The 22,721-nt window shown below is 41.7% G+C and overlaps 1 protein-coding gene across 1 annotated transcript in view; it reads left to right on the top strand.

Moving 5' to 3' along the window:
- The first annotated feature begins 4,980 nt into the window (after positions 1-4,980).
- LOC126094823 (vascular endothelial growth factor A-like) overlaps positions 4,981-22,721 on the top strand; it is a 97,595-nt gene continuing 79,854 nt past the window's right edge. Inside the window, exon 1 of the mRNA XM_049909403.1 lies at positions 4,981-5,200. Within this exon, the coding sequence (XP_049765360.1) occupies positions 5,018-5,200 (183 nt within the window). The 5' untranslated portion in view covers positions 4,981-5,017. The remainder of the gene's footprint in view (positions 5,201-22,721) is intronic.

Genomic DNA, 22,721 nt, shown 5'->3' with positions numbered 1-22,721 from the left:
GGACTCTGATATGTGAAAAAGGATGTTGGAAACCAAGAATCGTACTTTAAGAGTTATGAAATGTGTGTACATGCGTGAATGTATCACAATGCCACCGAAAATTTTTTGGACACTGTTATATTTATAGGATTTTGTTTCTACAGATTCGTAACGCAAATATTTCGACCTGTGAAATTTTATTTGTATCAAACTATCACTGTAGCGGAAACTGATGTCGTAAATATTTCGGTAAGGAAGGTAGGTCACTGTAAGCATCCAGCTGTGCGACAGTCGCCTGAAAAAAGCCATTAGTGTGTGCCTTTCAGAGGCACAGGTGGAGAAAAAAGAGGCCATTAACCTCGCTATTGACATTCCTTTGTAGAAAGCATCGCAAATATGACACGCACAAACTTGAAAACATTATTACACTGTAGAGTTCTTAATTTATGATATTTACAGAAATGAAATGACGAGAAACATTTCACATCTATTGTCTTGCTAGTTGAAAGATTGTTTACTGCATTATGAAATGCCATATGGCTAGTGAATGACGTTTCGTGCCTTGCTTTGCCTATTTTGTTTAATATCTAGTTTCTAGCTGCACTGCAGCATTGGTTAAAATAAAATTTTATAGATTTACTAATATAAATATTTTCTGTGTACAGATCCAGTAAATAATAATTTTGTGATATACTTCCAAAAAAATGAGGGAGCACAAAAAGACATTTCCCTTCACAGGAACTGCATACATAATTTTCTTTTCAAGTACTTGGTAATTTATTTCACAGAATAAGTTTTTGTGGTGCACCACTTTAATTACATAGACATTAAGATGTGAATATACATATACATTGTTGTCTTTAGTGTAATATTTTTTCTGCTTGAGCTTTGTCATGTTTAGGTATAAGTTATAGCATTTGCTGCTGCTGTTTGCCAGGCATAGTGTTACTGAATTTGAGTTTGTATTACTCTGTTAAGCCAGTTTTACTACTGATTTATTTTTCTTGATTGCTGCACAGTGTCTTATATTAGTTGTAATATTGCAATTGCTATGCTAATTTAGATTTCCTGCTGCTTGCTTTGCCAATTTGAATTTTTTGTCATTGCTGTTTGTACTAATTGTTTTCTGCTGCTGCATTGCCTCGTCCCTTAGTTTAGCATCTGAGCTCAGTAGATTTAAGTTAGCTTAAGATGGGGTAGGCTACATAAGAGAACGAGTTGTGATGAAGTGGAAGAAATGCATTGAGAACCTATAAGAAAATGGTTTGGCCAAAAAAGTATTTCGAAAGAGGATATGAACAAAAAAGTAGGGTTTAGGGACAACAGGTTTAGCAAGGATTTTCTTGGAAATAAATGATGAGGTAAGATAATGGAAAATAAATAATGAGGTAAGAAATATGTGAACATATAAATACAGAAAGCAAGCTTGGATTGGATTTTTTTGGTGGAAACAAATGTTGAAATAAGACGAAAGATCTATGGAATGAAGTTTTGGGTTGGACTGCAGTACCAAACATTACACTGAAAGCAAACCCTGCCCTTTCCTCTTGTGTTATTCTGCTATGTGTTTGTGTACCCTTGTGTATTTGCGTTTTTCCTGTCTTTATGTGTTTAGCTAATAAGATTTATGTTGTGGAATTTTTCAAATACTGTGTTATTTACTTTGCAAAGATGTTAAGACATTATTTATTCTGTTTTGTTTTAATGCTCACGTGTGAAGTTGATGTTTCAAAAGTTTTTCTGATCTTTTATGTATGTACTTATGTCATAATTCCTGTAACACTGATGTTTATTTCTATTCTTTTGTAAAGCCTGTATTACTACAAATGTTATCTGTATTATTATGTTTTCATGATGTTTTCTGTATATCTGTAATTGTGTTCTCATGTTATGAAATTGTAATTGACACCAGTTCATCAAATTAAGTAACTTGTAAGCATTCATTTCACTGCACGTATTTCTGTTGGTCATAGGATATGCACAAGATGTGAAAAAAAGAGGACTGTTAGTGTTTGGACGTGTGTTAATAATTCAGCAAGGGACTGATTAACAGCATTGCTGGTTCTAAGGACAATTCCAAAAACTTGGTGAGTGCACAAGTGGTGGTTTATGGACTTGCTATATTGTCTGCAAGACTTATAAGGACAATTCCAAAAACTTTGTGCGTGCACAAGTGGTGGTTTCTGGACTTGCTATATTTTCCGCAAGACTCTTCGATGGTGATTGTGCACCTGTACAGTCGCAACAGATGGCTGCTAGCCATCTCTACAAGGACTACAGTGGGTCTACACCTTTGATGACTCACCAATACCATTATTTCAACAAGGACTGCAGTGGGTCTGCACCTCTGGTGGCCCACCAATTCCATACTCTCTACCAGGACTACAGTGGGTCTGCTCTGTGATGACCTACCAACCAATACTCTTCAAAATTTCGACTGACTCTGCTGTGGGTTTGCTCTGTTGTGGCCCATTACCTGTCTGCATGTCAAGAGTCAGCACTGTCTTTCCGTTGGAAGGACAACACTACTTCTTCAAGACTGCATGGAATTCCACTACTTCCGTGTGCATTCTCTTTTGCTGCTCAGACTTTGAGAAAAAAAAAAACACTGCAATTTTACTGAGATGAATGATCGGGACTGTCTTTATGGACAGTGAGAAAATTTTAGCTTTTGACCAACATTGTATCAATAAGTGTGTGCATTTGATTTCTTTGTTATTGTAACTGTGAAAAAATTTTTACAAATATGTATTGGCCAGTGCCCAAAACAATTTGTAAAACTTTTTGTGGGGAGCATGGGGGCTATGTAAGTAGGCTGTTTAGGTTTTTATATTTATAACACCACGTATCGCTCTGTATGAAAATCACTGGCTGTGCTGTGTGCAGTCTGTGGCTAGTTTGCGTTGATGTCTGCCATTGTAGTGTTGGGCTGTTGGCTGTTAACAGCGCGTAGCGTTGCGCAGTTGGAGGTGAGCCGCCAGCAGTGGTGGATGTGGGGAAGTGAGATGGCGGATTTTTGAGAATGGATAATCTGGAGGTGTGTCCATCAGAAACAGTACATTTGTAAGAATGGATGTCATGAACTGCTATATACATTATGACTATTAAGGTAAATACATTGTTTGTTCTCTAGTAAAATCTTTCATTTGCTAACTATGCCTATCAGTAGTTTGTGCCTTCTGTAGTTTGAATCTTTTATTTAGCTGGCAGTAGTGGCGCTTGCTGTATTGCAGTAGCTCGACTAACGAAGATTTTTGTGAGGTAAGTGATTTGTGAAAGGTATAGGTTAATGTTAGTCAGGGCCATTCTTTTGTAGGGATTATTTAAAGTCAGATTCCGTTGCGCTAAAAATATTGTGTGTCAGTTTAAGCACAGTCTTGTATAATTTTTCTAAGGAGACGTTTCAACACGTCTTGGTCACCTGTTGTTCGCATTGACGGCACTTTGAATAGTGGACGTTACATTTCAGATGTGTTACGACCTGTGGCTCTACCCTTCATTCGATCCCTGCGAAACCCAACATTTAAGCAGGATAGTGCACGACCGCATTTTGCAGGTCCTGTACGGGTCTTTCTGGATACAGAAAATGTTCGACTGTTGCCCTGGCCAGCACATTCTCCAATCTCTCACCAACTGAAAACGTCTGGTCAATGGTGGCCGGGCAACTAGCTCGTCACAATACATCAGTCACTACTCTTGATGAAGTGTGGTATCGTGTTGAAACTGCATGGGCAGCTGTACCTGTACACGCCATCCAAGCTGTGTTTGGCTCAATGCCCAGGAGTATCAAGGCCGTTATTACGGCCAGAGGTGGTTGCTCTGGGTACTGATTTCTCACGATCTATGCACCAAAATTTCGTGAAAATGTAATCACATGTCAGTTCTAGTATAATATATTTGTCCAACGAATACTCGTTTATCATCTGCACTTCTTCTTGGTGTAGCAATTGTAATGGCCAGTAGTGTGGTAATTTATTGTAGACTTGCTGTTGGATAGTTAGCATGTGGGGTTTTCATGATAGTTGTCAGTCAAATGCTAGTACAACATATTTAAGTGTTTGTTAGTAGGGTAAGATCATCGTAACTGGCGATGATGATGATGTTTAGTTTGTGGAGCGCTCAACTGCGCGGTCATCAGCACCTGTACAACTTTTACACTACCCAATTGTTTTACACAGTCCAACCTAGCCACTGTCACGAATGATGAGGGTGATGAAATGATGAGGACAACACAAACAGCCAATCCCCAGACAGAGAAAAGCTCCAACCCTGCCGGGAATCGAACCCAGGACCCCGTGATCCAGAGGCAGCAACGCTAGCCACTAGACCAAGATGCGGACATATAGCTGGTGAGGTAGTCCTCATGGGAGAGAGAGCCCTGAGTGGTTGGTCCAATAATTATTGCTTGAGTTTTGCAAGGGTTTCGGTTGAGAAGTCACTGCTTACACCAGCAGGTAAATAGTTTAAGATATATCTGGAGGAATCAATGGGATTACTGGAGTGTAGAGTAGAAGGTTAGGAAAGTGGTGTCGTCAGCTTATTGATGGAGATGAACAGATTGTGTTTGTAGCATATCGGCAGTGTAGAGAATATAAGGAAGGGGAGAGAGGACAATCCCTTTGGGTACGCCTGCAGTAGGGTGGAAGGTGTGGGAATTGGTATTGTTAATGTTGACAAACTCATGACCTCCATTATCTAATTACCTCATATATGCACATATCAAAAAGAGTAGGTGATATGCCACAATTCTGACGTACTCCTCGGCTGACATTCTGGTCATCCTAATACAGCTCTGCGTGTCTCACAATTCCCGAGAAATCCGCGGGGACGACGTCTCCTGCGTCTCGACGACTTCCGTCCACTGGAGTCGAGAGCGGAGCCCGTCAATCTTTTCGGGGAAGCCCGAAGATACTTGACGTGACGCAAACTGCGAGTCCCTTCACGCCAGGTGGCAGCAGCCTCGCCTCGAGCCGTTCTACTTGTCTGCCGGCGCGCCGCGGCAGGTGTTCAGTAGCTCTACGACAGTCGGCCGGTGAGGATGGTGTCAGCTGCGTGCAGGGGAGCGTTCTGCGCGGCGACGGCGCTGCTACTGCTGCTGCAGGTGGTGGGCGCGGCAGAGTTCGCCAGGCAGGGCTACAGCAGGCGACGGGGCATCAAGATCCCGCGCATCACCACCACTTCGACGACGAGCACCCAGGCTCCAGAACACCCGCCAATGCAGGTATGCGAGTGCTAAGACCCGCGCCTATCGGTATATTTTCTGCTCCGTTTCCACTAGATTGCTGCAGTCGAACGCAGCGCTTTGACAGCTGTGGCTACGATCGTGGTAGGTGTTCACGCTTCTCAATTACGTCCTTCACCTGACACCTGCACCTGTTTACATTACCGTGAGTCTTGATGGTGGCCGGCCGCAACGGAGAGCTTCGCTGCTGTTTCTGGTTCCTACATGATTATATAGAGTTCAAGCAATGTTAAAAAATATATCGGCTCAACCACTTGTTGAGCCGATATATTTTTTAACATTGTAATTCACAACCACGACCACTCATCCAGTTTGGATAAAATCAAAGAGTTAAAGAGTTCAAGCAGTTTGCCCCTCTCTTCTTCCCCCCCCCCCCCCCCCCCCCCCGTCCCGCTCTCTCTCTCTCTCTCTCTCTCTCTCTCTCTCTCTCTCTCATTCTCTGTGAAATATTAGTTGTGGCGACGGATAGGTTGTTTGTAGCATTAACTCAATGTCTAGGATAGGATTAAAGGTGATAATTCTGTTGTGAGTTGGCGGGGCCGACGAATGTGGCTTCGAAGTAAAGTCTGTGCTAACAGATTGATCTATAGCGTAACATGTCAAAGTAAGCTCCATATGAAACTTACTGACATTTATCGACGGGTATTTAAAATCCATGTATGCAATTTCTAAACAAGAACAAAAAAAAAATATGCACTTATTACGATACGCGTTTCGTTTTACTGATTTAAAACGCCAACAGTGGTAGCATTTTTGTTATATTTCCACTTCGTCTGTTCGCACACTTTCGAGGTACTGTTACGGTTGTTTTTGATTTAATGTTACATTGGTTGCCACCACTACAAATTTCGTGAAACACGACAAAATGTGGTACCAATAGTGTTTGTTTACGTTCTCATGGTTAAAATTACGTCTGTATGTTGTGTATGTGTAGTGTTTCCAACTGAAGGCTAGTTTTCGGACACTATGGCCACACAAATGAAGAAATCACTTTACCATATTTACCTAACCTGTCGCTTTAAAAGCTAAAACTGCACCGCACATTAAGAAAAGCTCTATTACGAACACAGATCTGCGTCGAGTATTTTTGTGCGTTTTATGTAGATGCACCGTATGGAAACGCTGCATAGCTCTAACCACCATAATTTGTTTCCAATGTGTATGTTGAACTTGCCGGGAGAAAGTAGTGACAGCTAAGGCACACCCGTTTCGCGAAACAGTTTCATGAACCATCCTTGCATAAACGGACAGATTGTTGAGATCTTTTTTATTTCCTACTCGGGGGTTAAAGGCTTAGTCGGAAAGTCATGATATGTCAGTGAGTGAAACAGTTCTTGTTCCGCATTAACTTCAGTGAGACGAAAATACAAAGAACACACATAAGTTCGTCAATAATGGCAAGTGAATTACAATTGCTAGCTATGAAAGTGAAAACATCTGCTACTAAATACATTGTGAGTATGTGTAACATTTTTTTTAGTGGGAAACTACATGCCAGGGCGCGACTAGAGCCCAAAATAGCTGCCTATTCGCGAGTCTTCTGCAAACTCACTACGGTCCGGAAAACCTAGGTTTTGATTTGGCGCTGTTTTGGCTTATCGAATGTAGTAAGGAGTAAAAGAAAACGTCATTATTTTCAAAACTGGTCAAGAGGCACAAAGAAACAAAAGTGTGCTACAAAGCATCACTTAATTTGAATGAATGCGTGTTTTGGTAAATAACTTAGAAAAATTCACTATCCCAACGTTGTATTAAATGTGTTAAAAATGTAAATAGAAGTTACAGCCAAAAATAGGTACAAAAGCTACTTTTCGCACTGCAGGGGTAGTGTTGTGCTGCACGGTACGTTGGCTTCTGGCCTCACCCTCGCCACCCCTTCCCTTTGACCCACAACAAAAGATCAGTTTTAGCAGTACACGCGTACTGCGGAAAACGAAGCTCTAAATTGTAATATTATACTGATCAGATAAAAATACTACAGTTATAATACATAAGTTAATTCAGTGATAAGAAGTAAGATGTAATTATAAAAAAGAACAGTATAGAAACACCACGAGAAACAACAATACAAAAAATTGTGGTCGGTACTGTGTGAAGGTTCAGTAGTAATTTTCTGGACAATTTTATTTTTGCGTCTGTGCCACCAATGTAAGTTCGGTCACGACATCTGAGGTTTTAAGCTTTTAGTATGACAAGGTGTAAGATAGTATTTGAGTTCGAAGGAAAATGTGTTGTACGTCAAGTGGTTTTTAACAGCTGGACTTAGATACGAGGGGCCGACACTATGAGAGCTCATGTACCAGTACCAGGCGATAAACAGCCGTCAACGTAACTTTACAAGGCAATTTTTAATAATTTTATCGAATTTCTGCCCAAATTTCGACGTCCTACGCGGCTGTCTAGGGCTGCGAACTACATAGAACGCATTCGTGTGGAATTAATGCTAGATTTCGATGTGCTGAATTTACAATCTCAATTTTTTTCTGTTTCACGGGATTATTTTTGATTATGTTAAGTTTATTTGCAACATTCGGCATCGACGAACCAGAACAAATATTAACAGAATAGGACTGTCTCAAAATAAATTTGAAGGAATCTAACTAGTTCGGATTAGCAAACAGTTTGTTGCTGTTACATTTTTCTCTGTCGACAAAGTCTTTATTTACAATTTCACTTTTGGCAGTGATGCGTAAAGGGTCTGCTCTGTTGAAGGAATTATCCCAATCATAACAAGGAGTAAACTAAAAGCGTGATAGAGGTTCGAATATTTTCCATTGCCGACCAGGCTGTTATTACCACTGTAGCGCCTCGTCGATCTTCCTCGCACGAAATATTTGTGACAATTCATACGTAAACATACTGTGTGCATGTCTGTGCGCGTGTGTGTATGCGCACGCACGCTGAAGTTCTGTGTCGGATCGTGAAGTGTTTTCATCAGAACGGTACAAAGTTTTCTGATGACTTCTGTATTACATATATTTTTTATTTTGCTACGGTTAGGCGTCCCTTCTGCGTAGAAATGTCAGTGGTGCCCGCCAGACTACACCGGCAAAGATGCAGTACCGATAAACAAGTTCGGATTAAGAGTTGCGTGCTACTAGCACTGGGTTACGTGTTTCGAAGCCACAGTATCCGGTCTTCGTCGGGACTTCCTTCCGTTGTTTGTCATAAATCGATACAGAGCCAAATATGTCGTCAAGAACGGTAAAAATACAAGAATGTTCCCCCAGGTATTTTAAAGAAAGCGTTAATCTTTGAAAATTCCAGCGAAACATATAGGTTCCTACAGTCTTCATATTTGACTAACTTTGTGTGTAGCGTAGGATGGATAAATAATGTACACTTAGGTTTCCACAAAGGTCTGATCCGACTATTTGCTCTAGGGCCACGTTACTCAACCTTTTTTTTTCAGTGATGTACTTCAAAGTACGTTTCGCTACGCTTACATGTGATTTTTTTTCTGTGATGCAAAAAATCAAACATACAGTACATTTTTTATTACCGAACAAATATGAGCCACAAATTTTACAAATTTATTACTCAAAGATATGAGTCGGCCATAAATTTGTTCTGTTCTAGATCTTCATCTGCGGAACATTAGAAGACATTAAAAACTCTAGCGACACACCTGACTCGTATTCGCGAGACGGCGGTTGAGAAACGCAGTAGGATGCTTTCGCCTCCTTCACCGACTTGATTAAAAGATCTCTATGACAGTAACTAGTTCTGTAGATTATTTTGATTACATAAACTCTCTATCATACTCAATGAAGTCTTGATATCAACTGCACACACCCATCCCAAATCTCAAAATATCCCGCGTTCGAACATGTACTAGTGAAAACAGGAGATGTGATTAGAAATGTGTGCTTATTCTCTACGCAAATTCATCTGTCAAATATCTAAACGTAAGCATCGGACTCCCTTTTCACAAATTCAGAGCATGGTTAGTCTGCAGAATCAAGTATAGCGTTGTGTAAAATTTTGACGATATGCTTCCTTCGAGATTTGGTCACTATGTTTTGGAGCTGCCGTGGTTTCATTACTGTTAAACAACATCACAAAGTGTCGCAGTAATTTTGTACATACGAAGTATTGCTTTGACCCAACAAAATGGCTGCGAGATCAGTTTAATTCGAACAGTGTGTATTTAAGTTTTTAATTTCAATGAAAATGTGTCAAAGACGCAGGAACGTTGAATGTCATATGTATCAGGATTTTAAAAGTGAAATATCAGAACAATAAAACGTCGAATTATCAAATTCCAAAATGAAAATAACAATAACTACAACAATAATTATATTGCTTAAGCGAATTTGGAACATCTCAGTTCAGAATGACGGGATTAAGGAATCAATCCTTAATGCTCTTCACCTTTTCTCTGTACTTTCCATTTTACAGTCAGCGTAACACAATCAAACAGACTAAGGTACCTGCATCGTTTGTGTTCTAAAACGCAAACAGGAGTAAATTTTCACTGCTCCATGAGAATTTAGTTCATATTTGATCAAACGCTATCAAATTTGTTTTCAACAGGTTCGGTGGCCTGGGTGAATGTGTGGTTTCCTTATTCTGCAGCAGTGAACTCCTTTACCGACGTCACGTCTTCCCATTGAAGCAGCAATGTACTTCACAAATTCTGTTTTATGTCCGCGGAAGCGAAAGGGGAAGGTGAAAGTTAATGTAAGCATGGGTAGCCGTTATACAATAACCTTGAAACCCGGCCTCGGAATGCACGATTATCCGCTTCGGTTGCAACATCGAGGCCTTCATTAAAATATCTACCAGGTCAGAAGCATGCGTACAATGATCGGCACTTGCCAGTTACACTGCACTCCTGAAATCTGGTTAGTCAGCGTTTGTGCCTCCTAGCTTCAGTCGATATTTGCTGTGTTTAAGTCGTTCCTCTGAACTGGAACGAGATAGGCGAAGCAGCAGCGGTTTGTTGGCCCCCAGTTTTCCACTAGCGCTTGAGTGACAACGGTTCGTCGGAAGAAACCTAAATAGTGAAATCTGTAGATAATTTTACATACTTCCATTATGAATAGGGTGTCATTTACGAAAAGATGACAGTTTTAGAGTAATAGGAAAAAACCGCCAATAGACATTTTCCCCTTCGCATTTTTCAAGGTAGCGTCAAGAAATTTTGTTAACAAACCAGATTCGGATTCAGCACCACAAAATGATATAGAATGGAAGAAACCAAAACTACCCCACCATTTTCTCGCTAGGGGACTTACTGGCCACATATTGATTGTATTAGTGCGGACGATTATTATATTTCAAAGATGATTCGACGAGAATTCTATGTAAGCGGTCTTTTATTTTGGTCACACTTGTCGAACCGAAAGAAGCAAGTGAAGCTGACCTTACTCCCATAACGAAACCATTTAACAAGTAGTGCAAGCTCGGATATAGACAAGCGTGGGATAGGAAAATCTGCTACTGTCTTCTCAAGCTCAACAGAGACAACAAAAAGAATCGCCCGCGGCATTGCCGAGAGAGTCGTGCTGAAGAAGCGATTTAAGGAAACCACGAAATGAAGGTAACCATCCGTTCTCCTCATCTTTTACGGAGATACTAAAGCATACATTCAAATCTGTTGCGAAGGTTTCTTCTCGTGCCGCCAGGAGACCAGACTTCAGCATCTGGTTTCAGATCATTAGCGTTGCGGCCAGGGGCGCTGGAAGCAGACAATGAGAGCAGCCGGGGTAAACACGAATACAAGTTTTCCCCAGGACAGCAGGTATTTGGCCCTCGGCCGCTGCTGCTAACCTCAACTGCTGCTGACCGACCCTTTCAACAAAAGGTACAGAACACCATGAGCCGGACCCTTTTCAAATCTGCGTTACTGACCGTTGATGCCAGGGGCGAACATAGTACCCCTGTGAGAACATCCTCGTTTTGCTACAGCATCATAGGATGGATTCATAAACAGCACGTTGTCGCTTCGTTTCCTCTGTCCTTAAGATAACGACGTTCACGAGATGTTAAATTCTAGTCTTCCTCACGTTTCCGTTTAATAACATCATAAGAGATTTTCTGGATGTGGTATCGAGTGATACATTAAATTGTCTTATTTAGCTCTTATTCTGCACCATCGCTTTCAAATGTAGTCCCCATGGGAGTGACTACACCGTTCTCATCTTTTGTCACTTTTGAAATGCACCACGGAAGTCTGTTTTTATTAGGCTGCTTAGTCCCCTCTGCAGTTCCGCTTGAATCTCTTCCGCTGTATTAAATCGTCACCCCTTTTACTTGATGTTCATCCTGTGGAAGGGGAAAGAAGTCACACAGAGCTAAGTATGGCGAGTTCAGTGAGTCTATAATAACTACTATTTAGCGTTTAACAAAAATTCCTGAATACTGTAGGTTGTTTTCGCCGTGCATTGTCTTGGTCGAATACCCAGTCGTTCGTAAGCCACTTTTGCGGACGTTTTCTCCTCATTTTCTCCTGGAAACGTTCTAAAACATCACGATATACCAGTGCATGTGGAAAGTACGGTGAACGGTCTTAGACAATAAAGGAAAAAGGAGCTACCAACAAAATACCTTCACTGGCCTTCAAAGGAATCACTCCGAGTTACAACACACTTTTAACATAGGTCGTAAAGCTGTTTGAAACGGTCGGCAGACCTACTTGCGGAATCGCTCGAGGTGCTGTGGTCACGGAACTTTCCAGACGCAGCTCGTATATACATATTACGGGAGAGAGGGAGAGGAAGCGGCGGCTTAACGCTCCTCTTGACTCCAGTTAGAGGTGAAGGAATCTTTCATTGTAGCTATTGCTGCGTGTGGCTCAGTAATAAAGTGCTAGACAACGTCTTCAAAGGTCTTGGTTGGATCCCCAGTTAGACCTAGGGTTTTTATGTCATTTATTACTTTTTTCCTCTAGCAGTGTTTGTTGACGTGAAAAAATGCCGGAGTGGCATTATGGTTCGGATTCCACATTAAACTGCAAGTCCAACTATAACAGACCATTATATCTAGTAAAGCACTACGGTGTTCAAATCAACTTTCGGGCTGATGAGAGCATTTCTTTCAGCCATATTCGCAGTAACAACCTTTGAAAGTAAGTTTGAATCGCCTCGAAGCAGTCGTTTTAATTTCTCTACAGACTTTCACACGTTGTTGATACTGATCTTGAAGCAGTCGTATCACACATTTCCCCGCAATCCTTCTCATGTTAAATTCTTCTGACAGAATACGTTCATAAGTTCTGACCTAAAATGTTGTCACCAAATGCTTGCTTCAACATTTGTGCGTTTCTGCAGCGGTTTTTGCAAGTTGAAAACAAATTTGTACATATACGCTGCTTTCTCAGGTCGTCCATTGCCTAACCGCAAACTCGTGGACACGCAATAGAAGTAAGTGCACCATCTAAGGAAACTCTCACCCGCTTGGCCACAGATGCGAGGAGGACATATCGGTATTTCGGTGTGCTAGAAACCATTTGCGGTCAAAATTCGAACTTGGGAAACTTTAGGGTAACACACCGAATGTAGAAATACGGCTTCGGCAGTATGTTTAGCCTGCATTGTTATAATGTCTTGTAGTGACAGGTGTTCTCTTGAAAGCGAAAGCTAGTTCATCATTTTGTCTTAACTGGATCTGTGTGTTTCGCCATTTCGTAACAGGAAAAATGATTGATGAAAGCTGCAGATTATGATTTTAAAGCAATATGGCCTCCCGCACTGCCAAATTGACCGTAAAATCTGTTCTAACAATTCTGAATTCCAATTTAAGCGCCATCGAGATCAAGAAGCAAAGGTTTATTTAATTAACGTTTCGCTACTTGATAGGCACCCCATGAAAAACGAGTCATCGTAGGACAATGAAACTTTGAGGAGATATTTCAGCATTCGCGGAAGGGAACAAACGAACAAACCATTGAAAGGAACACATTCTAATTTCCGTATTAGAGACTAACATTTGTTAATTGCGTACCATGCTTACGTTCCAGGTTACAAACGTTGCTCAGTGTAACGGCCATCTGCATCCACAACAGCCTGGAACCAAACTAGAGATACCATTTTACAGTTGTACGCAGCACTTTTCGAACGATGGGTTATGGAATAGTCATCCGTCATGACACAGTTCGTGCACTCCTTTAAGATCACACATTACGTCCAGCATTCTCAGCCAAGGCAACAGTAACTTCAACAGTTTGTGGCGCAATTGGCTGTCGGCCTCTCCCAGGAGCTACTCCCAAATCACCAGTTACTTCGAACTTCCGAATCATGTTCTTCAAACACAATGCGGAAAGAGGACCTCTACGTGTTTCTTTAATGAGTCAATGCTCGCGAAGAGTAGCAGCATTATTGTTGTTGTATTGATAATACAGCTTTACGAGTAAAGCCCTGCTCACCTTGTCTAGACACACGCTGACTGTCTTCAACTGTAATGCACACCGACGCTTGTGTTGAAGCCCTACGTCGCCATAACAGCACCGGCGCCTGATAGCAAGTCATGATACTGACACTACTAACAAATTCTGCATCGCACAGTGTGAAGACCATTCCTATAAAATTTGGTACCCATTGATTAAATACACTGCCTGATGATCGCTGAGGAACAGACACGAATAATCACATAGCCGCGCGGGGTAACCGCGCGGTCCAAGGGGTCTTGAACGGGTGGCAAGGCTGCCCCGTCGGAGGTTTAAGACCTCCCTTGTGTGTGTGTGTGTGTGTGTGTGTGTGTGTGTGTGTGTGTTGTCCACAGCATAAATTAGTTTTAGATTAAATAGTGCTTAAGCCTAGGGACCGATAATCTCAGCAGTTTGGTCCCATAGGAACTTATTACAAATTTCCAGTAATCACAGGAAATGATGGAAGATGTAAAACACAATGCATACATAATCGAGGTGGAGTAGTATATTTATACCGAAAATGGTACAGATCACAGAGCGTGATAAAACAGGAGAAGACACTCTAACAAACTTCGGATTTGACACAGGTCAGACTCACAACATAAATATAGATATCGGAGTCTCAGTAAGGAATATGCCTTTTTTAGTCATCAGTCTTCTGACTGATTTGATGCGGCGCGCCACAAATTCCTCTCCAGTGTCAGCCTCTACATCTCAGAGTAACACTTGCAGCCTACGTCCTCAATTATTTGCCGGAAGTGTCTTCCCCTACAGTTTTTACACTCTACAGCTGCCTTTAGTACCATGGGAGTTATTTCTTGATGTCTTAATATGTCATACCACCCTGTCCCTGTGCCCTCGCAGGTACTAACGAACATTTTGCACCTGTTATTCATGCTGGCTACAAAACTATTAGAGAGCCCTTGAGAGATGTTGTCTCTCTTCTCTCCCAAGGCTGTTTTCAGTTCTTGCACGGCTCGTAGAGGTGGTGGTCGTTGAGAAGCACGTCTGTCAAGGGCATTTCAGGCATGCGCTATAGTGTGTAGGGTTTGTCCGGGAGGTACGCAGGTCATTCCAATAGTTCACTGTCTTCACTTTACAGCGAGTCACACCCCTCAGTGGTCCTCTGTAGGCGGGCGTTGTCGCCCATAAACAAAAAGTCGGGACCTACCGCACTCCTAAACTGACGGGTATGACCCAGAATAATCTCCGCTGTGCTGTAGCGGTACCACGCGCAAAGATACACGGCGGCCATTGTGGATAATGCCTGCCCACACCATAAAGCTTCGCCATATGGGTTACGTTCATAAGTATTCTGTAGTGTATAACGAGTTTTCTCTTTTCTCCACAGTAACTGGTGATCGGAATCACTTATCTTAGTGAAAATCACTCTGGGCCATTACTGCTGACTCCAACCAACATGCTCCCTACACTCTTCCCCAACGATTGTGTGGTTGAGAGGTGCATTTAGCAGGCTTCCGACCATACAAACCAACCTGATTAAATCTCACGTAATAGTCCTGGCGGAGACAAGTGTACCGGTAGCGCTTGTAAGGAATGCAACGATCTGCCTAGGAGTGAGATGTGTGTTCGTTTCCGCCACTAGGGCTACGAATCGATTCTGTTGAGGTGTGGTGGTCCGCTTACGGCACCGGCATGCTTTCGCCTAGCGTTTGCACCTCCAGCCGCCTTTCTTAATCACGAGATGGCACTCTTGTCCAAACACATTTCTGCAGCCACAGTAGTGATATTTCGACTGGTTTAGAGTAATCCAACTACTCGTTGACGATCGTTAAGTGTACAAATGGTGTCTTGTAGACATGTTCCGTACCACGCGGAATGTCTCACTGATCAGTTCCGCAACGACATTCGTCAGACGTCGTACTGCATGAAGTGTCGAATGCATACAGAGCGTTAGAGCATAGGCTTTGCTACAGTTAACAGGCCCCACCCTCTACGTTTCCTTTTACTATCACTGATCGCGTGTTCCGTTGCAATTGTCGGTCGTTCCGTAACAATTGGCAATTCTTCCTTACCAAGTGTAACTTGTTCCTTAGCAGTTGTGAAGCAGTGCAATTTTCCTCGTGCATTGGTTCAAGTATATTACATACAGCTTTGCTGAATCGTTGGAAATCGATGCAAAACAAGACAAGTATGTTAAATTCGCTTCAGTGGATGCACGCAATGGTATCACAAGTGATGCAGTTGTGGACATCTGTCCAAAGAAAGTAACTTGGACTGAAATAACATGCAAGTATAAGAATGCTTAGTTTCGCAGAGATAAATATTGATTATATTCTGTCGGGCTTCAGTCACTTAGTGGTTTAAAATCGGCAAGCTTTCGAAGGAGTAATTCTTGGCCATTGTGAAGTGATTTGACCCCACTTGACAATTGCCTGAGGAGTACTCGGTCGAAAGCTCGTGCATTTTAAAGCAGCTGATGCGGCTGGAAGCCCGAGAATTTATCAACGAGTAAAGATTATGAAAGGACACTGTTTGGAGGCGTGATAAAACACTAGTAACGAGAATAACAGCCGGTTACAAGATACAAAGGGAACAACTATGCACCAATTCACACGACTGTTCCTGTCCATGAAATAGCCTACCTTCCATATTCCGGCCCTTACGTGGATGGCTTCTTTAACTGCTGAACGGTGACACTTTTTTGATCTTGAAACGAAGACACCAATCACCTTTTTATCTGTCTGTGCCAAGAGACACAGAATTACTGCAGTTCTTACATGAAGTTGTGAAGCTTGGTCACCAGTCTGTGTTCACAGGTTTGCCTCAACAACGAAAAGTCACAGAATTTTTGAAGGGCTCTTCAGATACGTACTCTTCCTGCCGACATCCACATCTGATACTGACATACTGCAGCCGACCTACGCAAAAAAATGTTTCATAATATTTTACTTTGCCTTACAGTGCACTCTGATTGTACCGAGCGAGGTGGGTCAGTGGTAATACAACGGACTCATGTTCAGAGTGGAGGTTGAAACCTCCCTTCCGAACCATGAGTGATATCTCTAAACCGCTTAAGGCAAATTCTGCGATGACTCCTTTCAAAGGGCACGGCCGACTTTCTTCCCCAAACCGAGCTTGTGCTCCGTCTGCGTTTACCTCGTCGCCGACAGAAGGTTAGGTTATAACCTTCCAGTTTACCTCTGATTCTGTCGTTTGGTTAGTCCATAAACGTATGCTTGTGTAACTGCGTGCGTGTGTAACTTTTGTGATGAAAAACCTATAGAAAAGCCTGATCGTCATTATTGCCGCCTTTTTTCCTTGATTGTTTCGTTAAAAGGCGGGATACACGATAAACTGTTAGAATATTACGGAGATTAAAAGTGATGTAGTGCACGATCTCTCACTGTTGGTAGCAACGGAGTATTAAGGGATTTTATGACTTTAGTGCTAGACTGGAACTTTACTGACACATAGGCGACAGAAACTCAAATTATCTGTTGATACGAGTGAATTCAGTGGTACCGGTATTCAGATATTAAGGTGTGGACTTTAGAAAGTGTGGTGTGACGTTGGTTGAAATGCAATTTACTCGGTATGGTAGCAATATCATTTAGTTCAAACGATGATGATATGATTCTCCTTTTACTGCCTTAAAATGGGAGAAATGTATACTGATAAAGATTAACGATACCTTTTACCTCCACTAATAAGGAGACCTCGCCTACTTATCACCTATTTCGTCCAAATTTATGACTTGGCCAGAAATGAAAGCGACAGAAATGGGAGCTCCAGATGGCCACGCGTTTAGGGGAAAAAAAAAGTTTGTAGGCGTGGCTCGGACGTTCACGAGTCATTTATATTAGCTTGGTTTCAAGGCGACATTTAGCTCAGTGGAAACAACGGTATTCCGAGGGTTGTAGAGTCTAGTCTGTAAGCGAAAACGTCTTTTATTTCCATATTTTACGTTAATGTGTTGCAAATAAACCAGTGTAACGGTCGATATATACATTATATTGAGATTTTCATAACGCGCACGGAAGAAAAGAGCAAAGGAAAATAAGGGATTGTGAATACATTTCCAGGATGGGATTGTAAGGCCTACATAAAAACTTCGTATATAAAATTAAATACTTCTATTATTTTACAGTCCATGATTTAAACGTGCTGAGCTGATATTCATCGTAAAAACAGGGAAGCTGTAATTTTCTCGGCATCTTGCACACATTATAAACGCCGCATTTTATTTATTACACGGCTGTTTTAATCTATACAAGAACGAAGCTTGTTCACGTTCATAAAAGGTTCAAGCACAGTTTGGCAGCAAACGACGCACAAAGAATCATTTCGCCAAATGTTAATGATCGCCAGCCGGAGTGGCCGTGCGGTTCTAGGCGCTAGTCTGGAACCGCGAGACTGCTACGGTCGCAGGTTCGAATCCTACCTCGGGCATGGATGTGTGTGATGTCCTTAGGTTAGTTAGGTTTAAGTAGTTCTAAGTTATAGGGGACTGATGACCTCAGAAGTTGAGTTCCATAGTGCTCAGAGCCATTTGAACCATTTGTTAATGATCCACAGTGGAATACATTATGATGCATCTCTCAAGAGATGAAATTTCTTTGTTTCCAACGATGAAGTAAAAGCAGTTTTGAAGCTTTTTGATCAAATTCCTTGCCTGACAATAAAAACGGACACTGGAGGGTTGCACTAGCGGCGTGCATTTGGTGGTATCACTTCAGTACTGCACGATGGCAGTCCTCCTTCGTGGTGAAAAATGCCGTCTTATAACTGTGGAATTGTTTATCCTCCTCACGAGTCAATAACAGAACAAATTTGTTCTCATCTACGTAGGGCTTCATCGCATCAGTCAAAAATTTTTGGTGTAAGGCTGTGTTTCCGAGATTCTCATGAAATAAGGACGATATTCCTAGATTTTATCGCGCGTTCGCCCACTGCTTCCTCGGTCCGAAACAGCCAGAACTCTTTTGCAGGAATCCGAACCAGCCCCGTTGTCATAGCTAACGTCGTCCCCAAAATCCGATAGGCCGATGTTTGAGCACATAAAAGCTATTGCTCGGGTGTCGGTGTCAAGCGCTACTCGAACAAAATGAAACTAAAGGCACTCGTGCACAGGACTACCTACCATTCGGCCAACACTTCACTCTGACTCTCTAATAATTGTCGTGGGCTCTCATTGGAGATTGGGAATGGATACCGCAGGGTGACCACCCTAGACTTCAAAGGAGCGCGGCACTTGTGATAAACGCTCACGGAGGGCACATGCGCTATTGAAGCTCTCGAAATCCTATGGAAAAGCACGCAGGATACGGAATGAATGATTGTTTCCACTTTGTTTTCCTCAACTGTCGCACATTTTAGTTCTTGATATGTAAAAAATCAAGGCTGTAATAATGTTTCGTTGTGCACGTGATTTGTGAAAGATAAAAATGTAATTCGGTAACATACCCAGTCAGTAATTATTGCTCAATGGAGTAGATAGACGCCCAAAGTTATGTTCCCCTCATTCTTTTGAGCAGTGTACATTGAATTATCAGTCTTTCCTTCAATCACTCCATAGAAATTGAGAATGTCATAGGAAGCAACCCTGCCACATAAATGTGTACGCATTTCATTCACACATTCTCAGTCGACCAAAACAAGAAAGAAGACAATGGAAATAATAATGTAATACATAACAAAGTAAATTGTATAAAATATTATAGATATGAGTTATTTTCTTTACTGCCAGTTGTTTTTTATATTGTTTTGGCGCTTATCATGTAGGAAAAGTTTTTCTTTCATTCCACCTGCGAAGGGGATGGTGGGCTGCAGGCTTTAAGCCAATAGTGCTACTGTGACACCATTTATGTAGTACAATTAGATGCTTGTTTAATTTTGTAGTATTTATAGAGCGATAATTGAGAGTAAGGTGCTGTTCATTAAGTTTCCTTCATTCCAAATCCCCGGCCGAGGGGAAAAACCTCACGGTCGAGAAAACCCCAGCTGGGATTGGTTGCCTGTTGTTCGGCTTACATATCTTCATATTAACTCAGTGGTCAAAAAATCTAGCCCATGTAACGAATATTGCCTTCTTCTGTTGCAGTTGACTTAATTACTTTCGCTCAATGTGTTATTATTTCTGTATCAGGCTACTACATCACCCCAAATCCAAGGCATTCTTCGTCCGTTGACAATTTCATTGATTTCTTCGTTTTCCAAATGATTCTATTGGTGAATTCGATATTGCTTCGATAATAATGTAGGGAGAAAATGCGTCTTTGAATTTCGGAAACCTAAACGTTGTAAGATCGTGCTTAAATTGCTGAAAATTAAACATTGTACGGTCGTGCCGTAAGAGCGACTTTTTGCATATTGCATCGCTGTCCCTTATGGGGAGAGGCGGGCACACTGATGGCCTAATGCCATTTTGACGCCTTAACTTATCTTACGTGACTCTGTTGGCACTCTTTCTTTGAGCATGAGGTGGATTTCTTATGTTCTTTTCTTACATTTTACTCTTATTACCTATTTTTTCTGTTTTAGCTTTTGTATTTTTGGTTGGTAATTTCTTGATCTGGCCTCTGGTTTCTGTAGTCTGGTATTTTTTATTATAGTTTTATTTTGTTTTCGGTTTCTCTTTATTTTTCTTGGCCTGGCTTTCCTTGCCTTAGGTTAAAAAAAATGGTTCAAATGGCTCTGAGCACTATGGGACTCAACAGCTATGGTCATCAGTCCCCTAGAACTTAGAACTACTTAAGCCTAACTAACCTAAGGACATCACACAACACCCAGTCATCACGAGGCCCGTAGGTTAATGTTCTCTATACTTATCTACTTTGATCAGCTTTGTAAAGTCTTCTCAGAAAAGTTCCTTTAATTCTTTGATATTATTTACGCCTGCACAGGTCCACTGCTGTAGCATCTTATGATTTGGAGAAGTTAAAACAATTTGCTAGATTTTAAATGTCATCGCTTTCTACATAGTCACTGTAAAATCTTACCCGTATATAATTGTTTTCAGAATGAGATTTTCACTCTGCAGCGGAGTGTCCGCTGATATGAAACTTCCTGGCAGATTAAAACTGTGTACCGGACCGAGACTCGGTCTTTCTTTCAGGAGTGCTAGTTCTGCAATGTTCGCAGGAGAGCTTCTGTAAAGTTTGGAAGGTAGGAGACGAGGTACTGGCAGAAGTAAAGCTGTGAGGACGGGGCGTGAGTCGTGCTTGGGTAGCTCAGTATAATTGTTTTGTTTCACATTTGGTGCAAACTCTCTTTTATGATTCTAGCAAAAAATATCTCGGTTGAAAATTTGATAATTTCATACACTTAGTTATTTCCTGTGATGCAGTTGGTTTGCTGTCATTACCATTTCCAGATATACAGCGGAGTTCCTTTAAAATTTCCCCGAGCGAGGTGGCGCAGTGGTTGGCACACTGGGCTCGCATCCGGGAGGATGACAGTTCAATCCCACGTCCGACCATCCTGATTTAGGCTGTCCGTGATTTCCCTAAATCGTTCCAGGTAAATACTGGGATGGTTCATTTGAGAGGGCACGGCCGACTTCCTTCCCCATCCTTCACTAATCCTACGAGACCGATGACCCCGCTGTCTGGTCTCCTCCAAACAACCTAACCCCCCCTTACAATTTCGTTTGTAACGGTAGTCTGCTGCTGTTGTGTTCGTAATCATCAATCGTTTGCTCTTGCGTTCTCCTGTACCACAGTTACGAAGATAGCAGTTTATAGTCATACCGCTGAATGCAGCTGATCTCAGTTCACCTCTGTCCACAAGATCATACTACTAATAGGCATTCTTCCTCTCTTAGTCGTGATACGCAATCTAAATTATCACTGTTATCCTCCGGTAATGATGGAACAGTCCACCATTTCCTTAACGATGGATCACACTGAATCACGTTTCCACGCCGGCCGCGGTGGTCTCGCGGTTCTAGGCGCGCAGTCCGGAACCGCGCGACTGCTACGGTCGCAGGTTCGAATCCTGCCTCGGGCATGGATGTGTGTGATGTCCTTAGGTTGGTTAGGTTTAAGTAGTTCTAAGTTCTAGGGGACTGATGACCATAGCTGTTAAGTCCCATAGTGCTCAGAGCCATTTGAACCACGTTTCCAGTGTCTCCAAATCGACATCATTTGGTAACCACTTGCCAACTCTTTCATGACTTACAAAGTAGTTTCTGGGTCGTATTAACCACGAACTCCCTCAAAGTGTTAAAGTTTCCGAAGTTTGCACGCCCAGTATCATTCCTTTGTCGACCTACCAGCACGGCTACCCAGATTCTCTTAGCGTAACAAAGTAATATCCTGCTTTATCAAGGTAGTGCAGATATTATTATGTGCTTAATTAGACCATCCAGTTACATTAAACACAGTATACTGTTTTGGTTCATATTTTATACAAAATTCTAATACATTTTCATAAAACATGTAGTGTAAAGAATATTTTTTATACAGTTGGTGACCTATTTCGACCAATATATAAAATAACACAAGAAAATAACGAAAGAGTGACTTATAATGCAGGTAACATATTAATAATACAAAAGTGTACCAAAAAAAATCGCTCCGCCACATGCGACAGATTTTCCTGAAACTATTGTATAGCATATCAATAATAATAAAAATAATAATTGGTGATGCGAAAACTATTGAGGCTTTTTCAATAAAACAAACGTTGACATTCTACTTCTTCATATTTCATATGTACATGTTTATACCTCAACATAGTCACCTTTGCGATGAACACGTTTCTTCCAATGAGGAAAAGTTTCTTGACACGGTCACTGTAGAATGTTGGACTTCATTGACGGAGCAACAACCTCTGCACTGCTTCGTCACTATCAGAGTGAAGTTCTCGACGGTGTTCAAGTTTCGGAAATAGATAAAAATCGGATGGGATCAAGTCGGGGTATAATCGATGACTGTGAACCCAGGGCCTCGGATTCTTGAAAATGGCGCGGCGCTCGTGTATGGTTTGGCATTGTCGTGCTTAATGGCAGTTTGCTCCATGTGTTGACGAACTCTGGATTCGCTGTTTTTCATGCATCGACATAGTAAGATTACACAACACAGTGTTACACGCTACAATTCGGCGCCCTCTAGCGGCAGAGGGCTTCAGATATCTAGGCATGAAGAATAAACAGGTAGAATGTTA

Source organism: Schistocerca cancellata, chromosome 8, assembly GCF_023864275.1.
Source record: "Schistocerca cancellata isolate TAMUIC-IGC-003103 chromosome 8, iqSchCanc2.1, whole genome shotgun sequence".
In the NCBI taxonomy this organism is placed as follows: domain Eukaryota; kingdom Metazoa; phylum Arthropoda; class Insecta; order Orthoptera; family Acrididae; genus Schistocerca; species Schistocerca cancellata.
The sequence above is the reverse complement of the archived record's forward strand: the minus strand, read 5'-3'. Positions and strand labels throughout refer to the sequence as shown.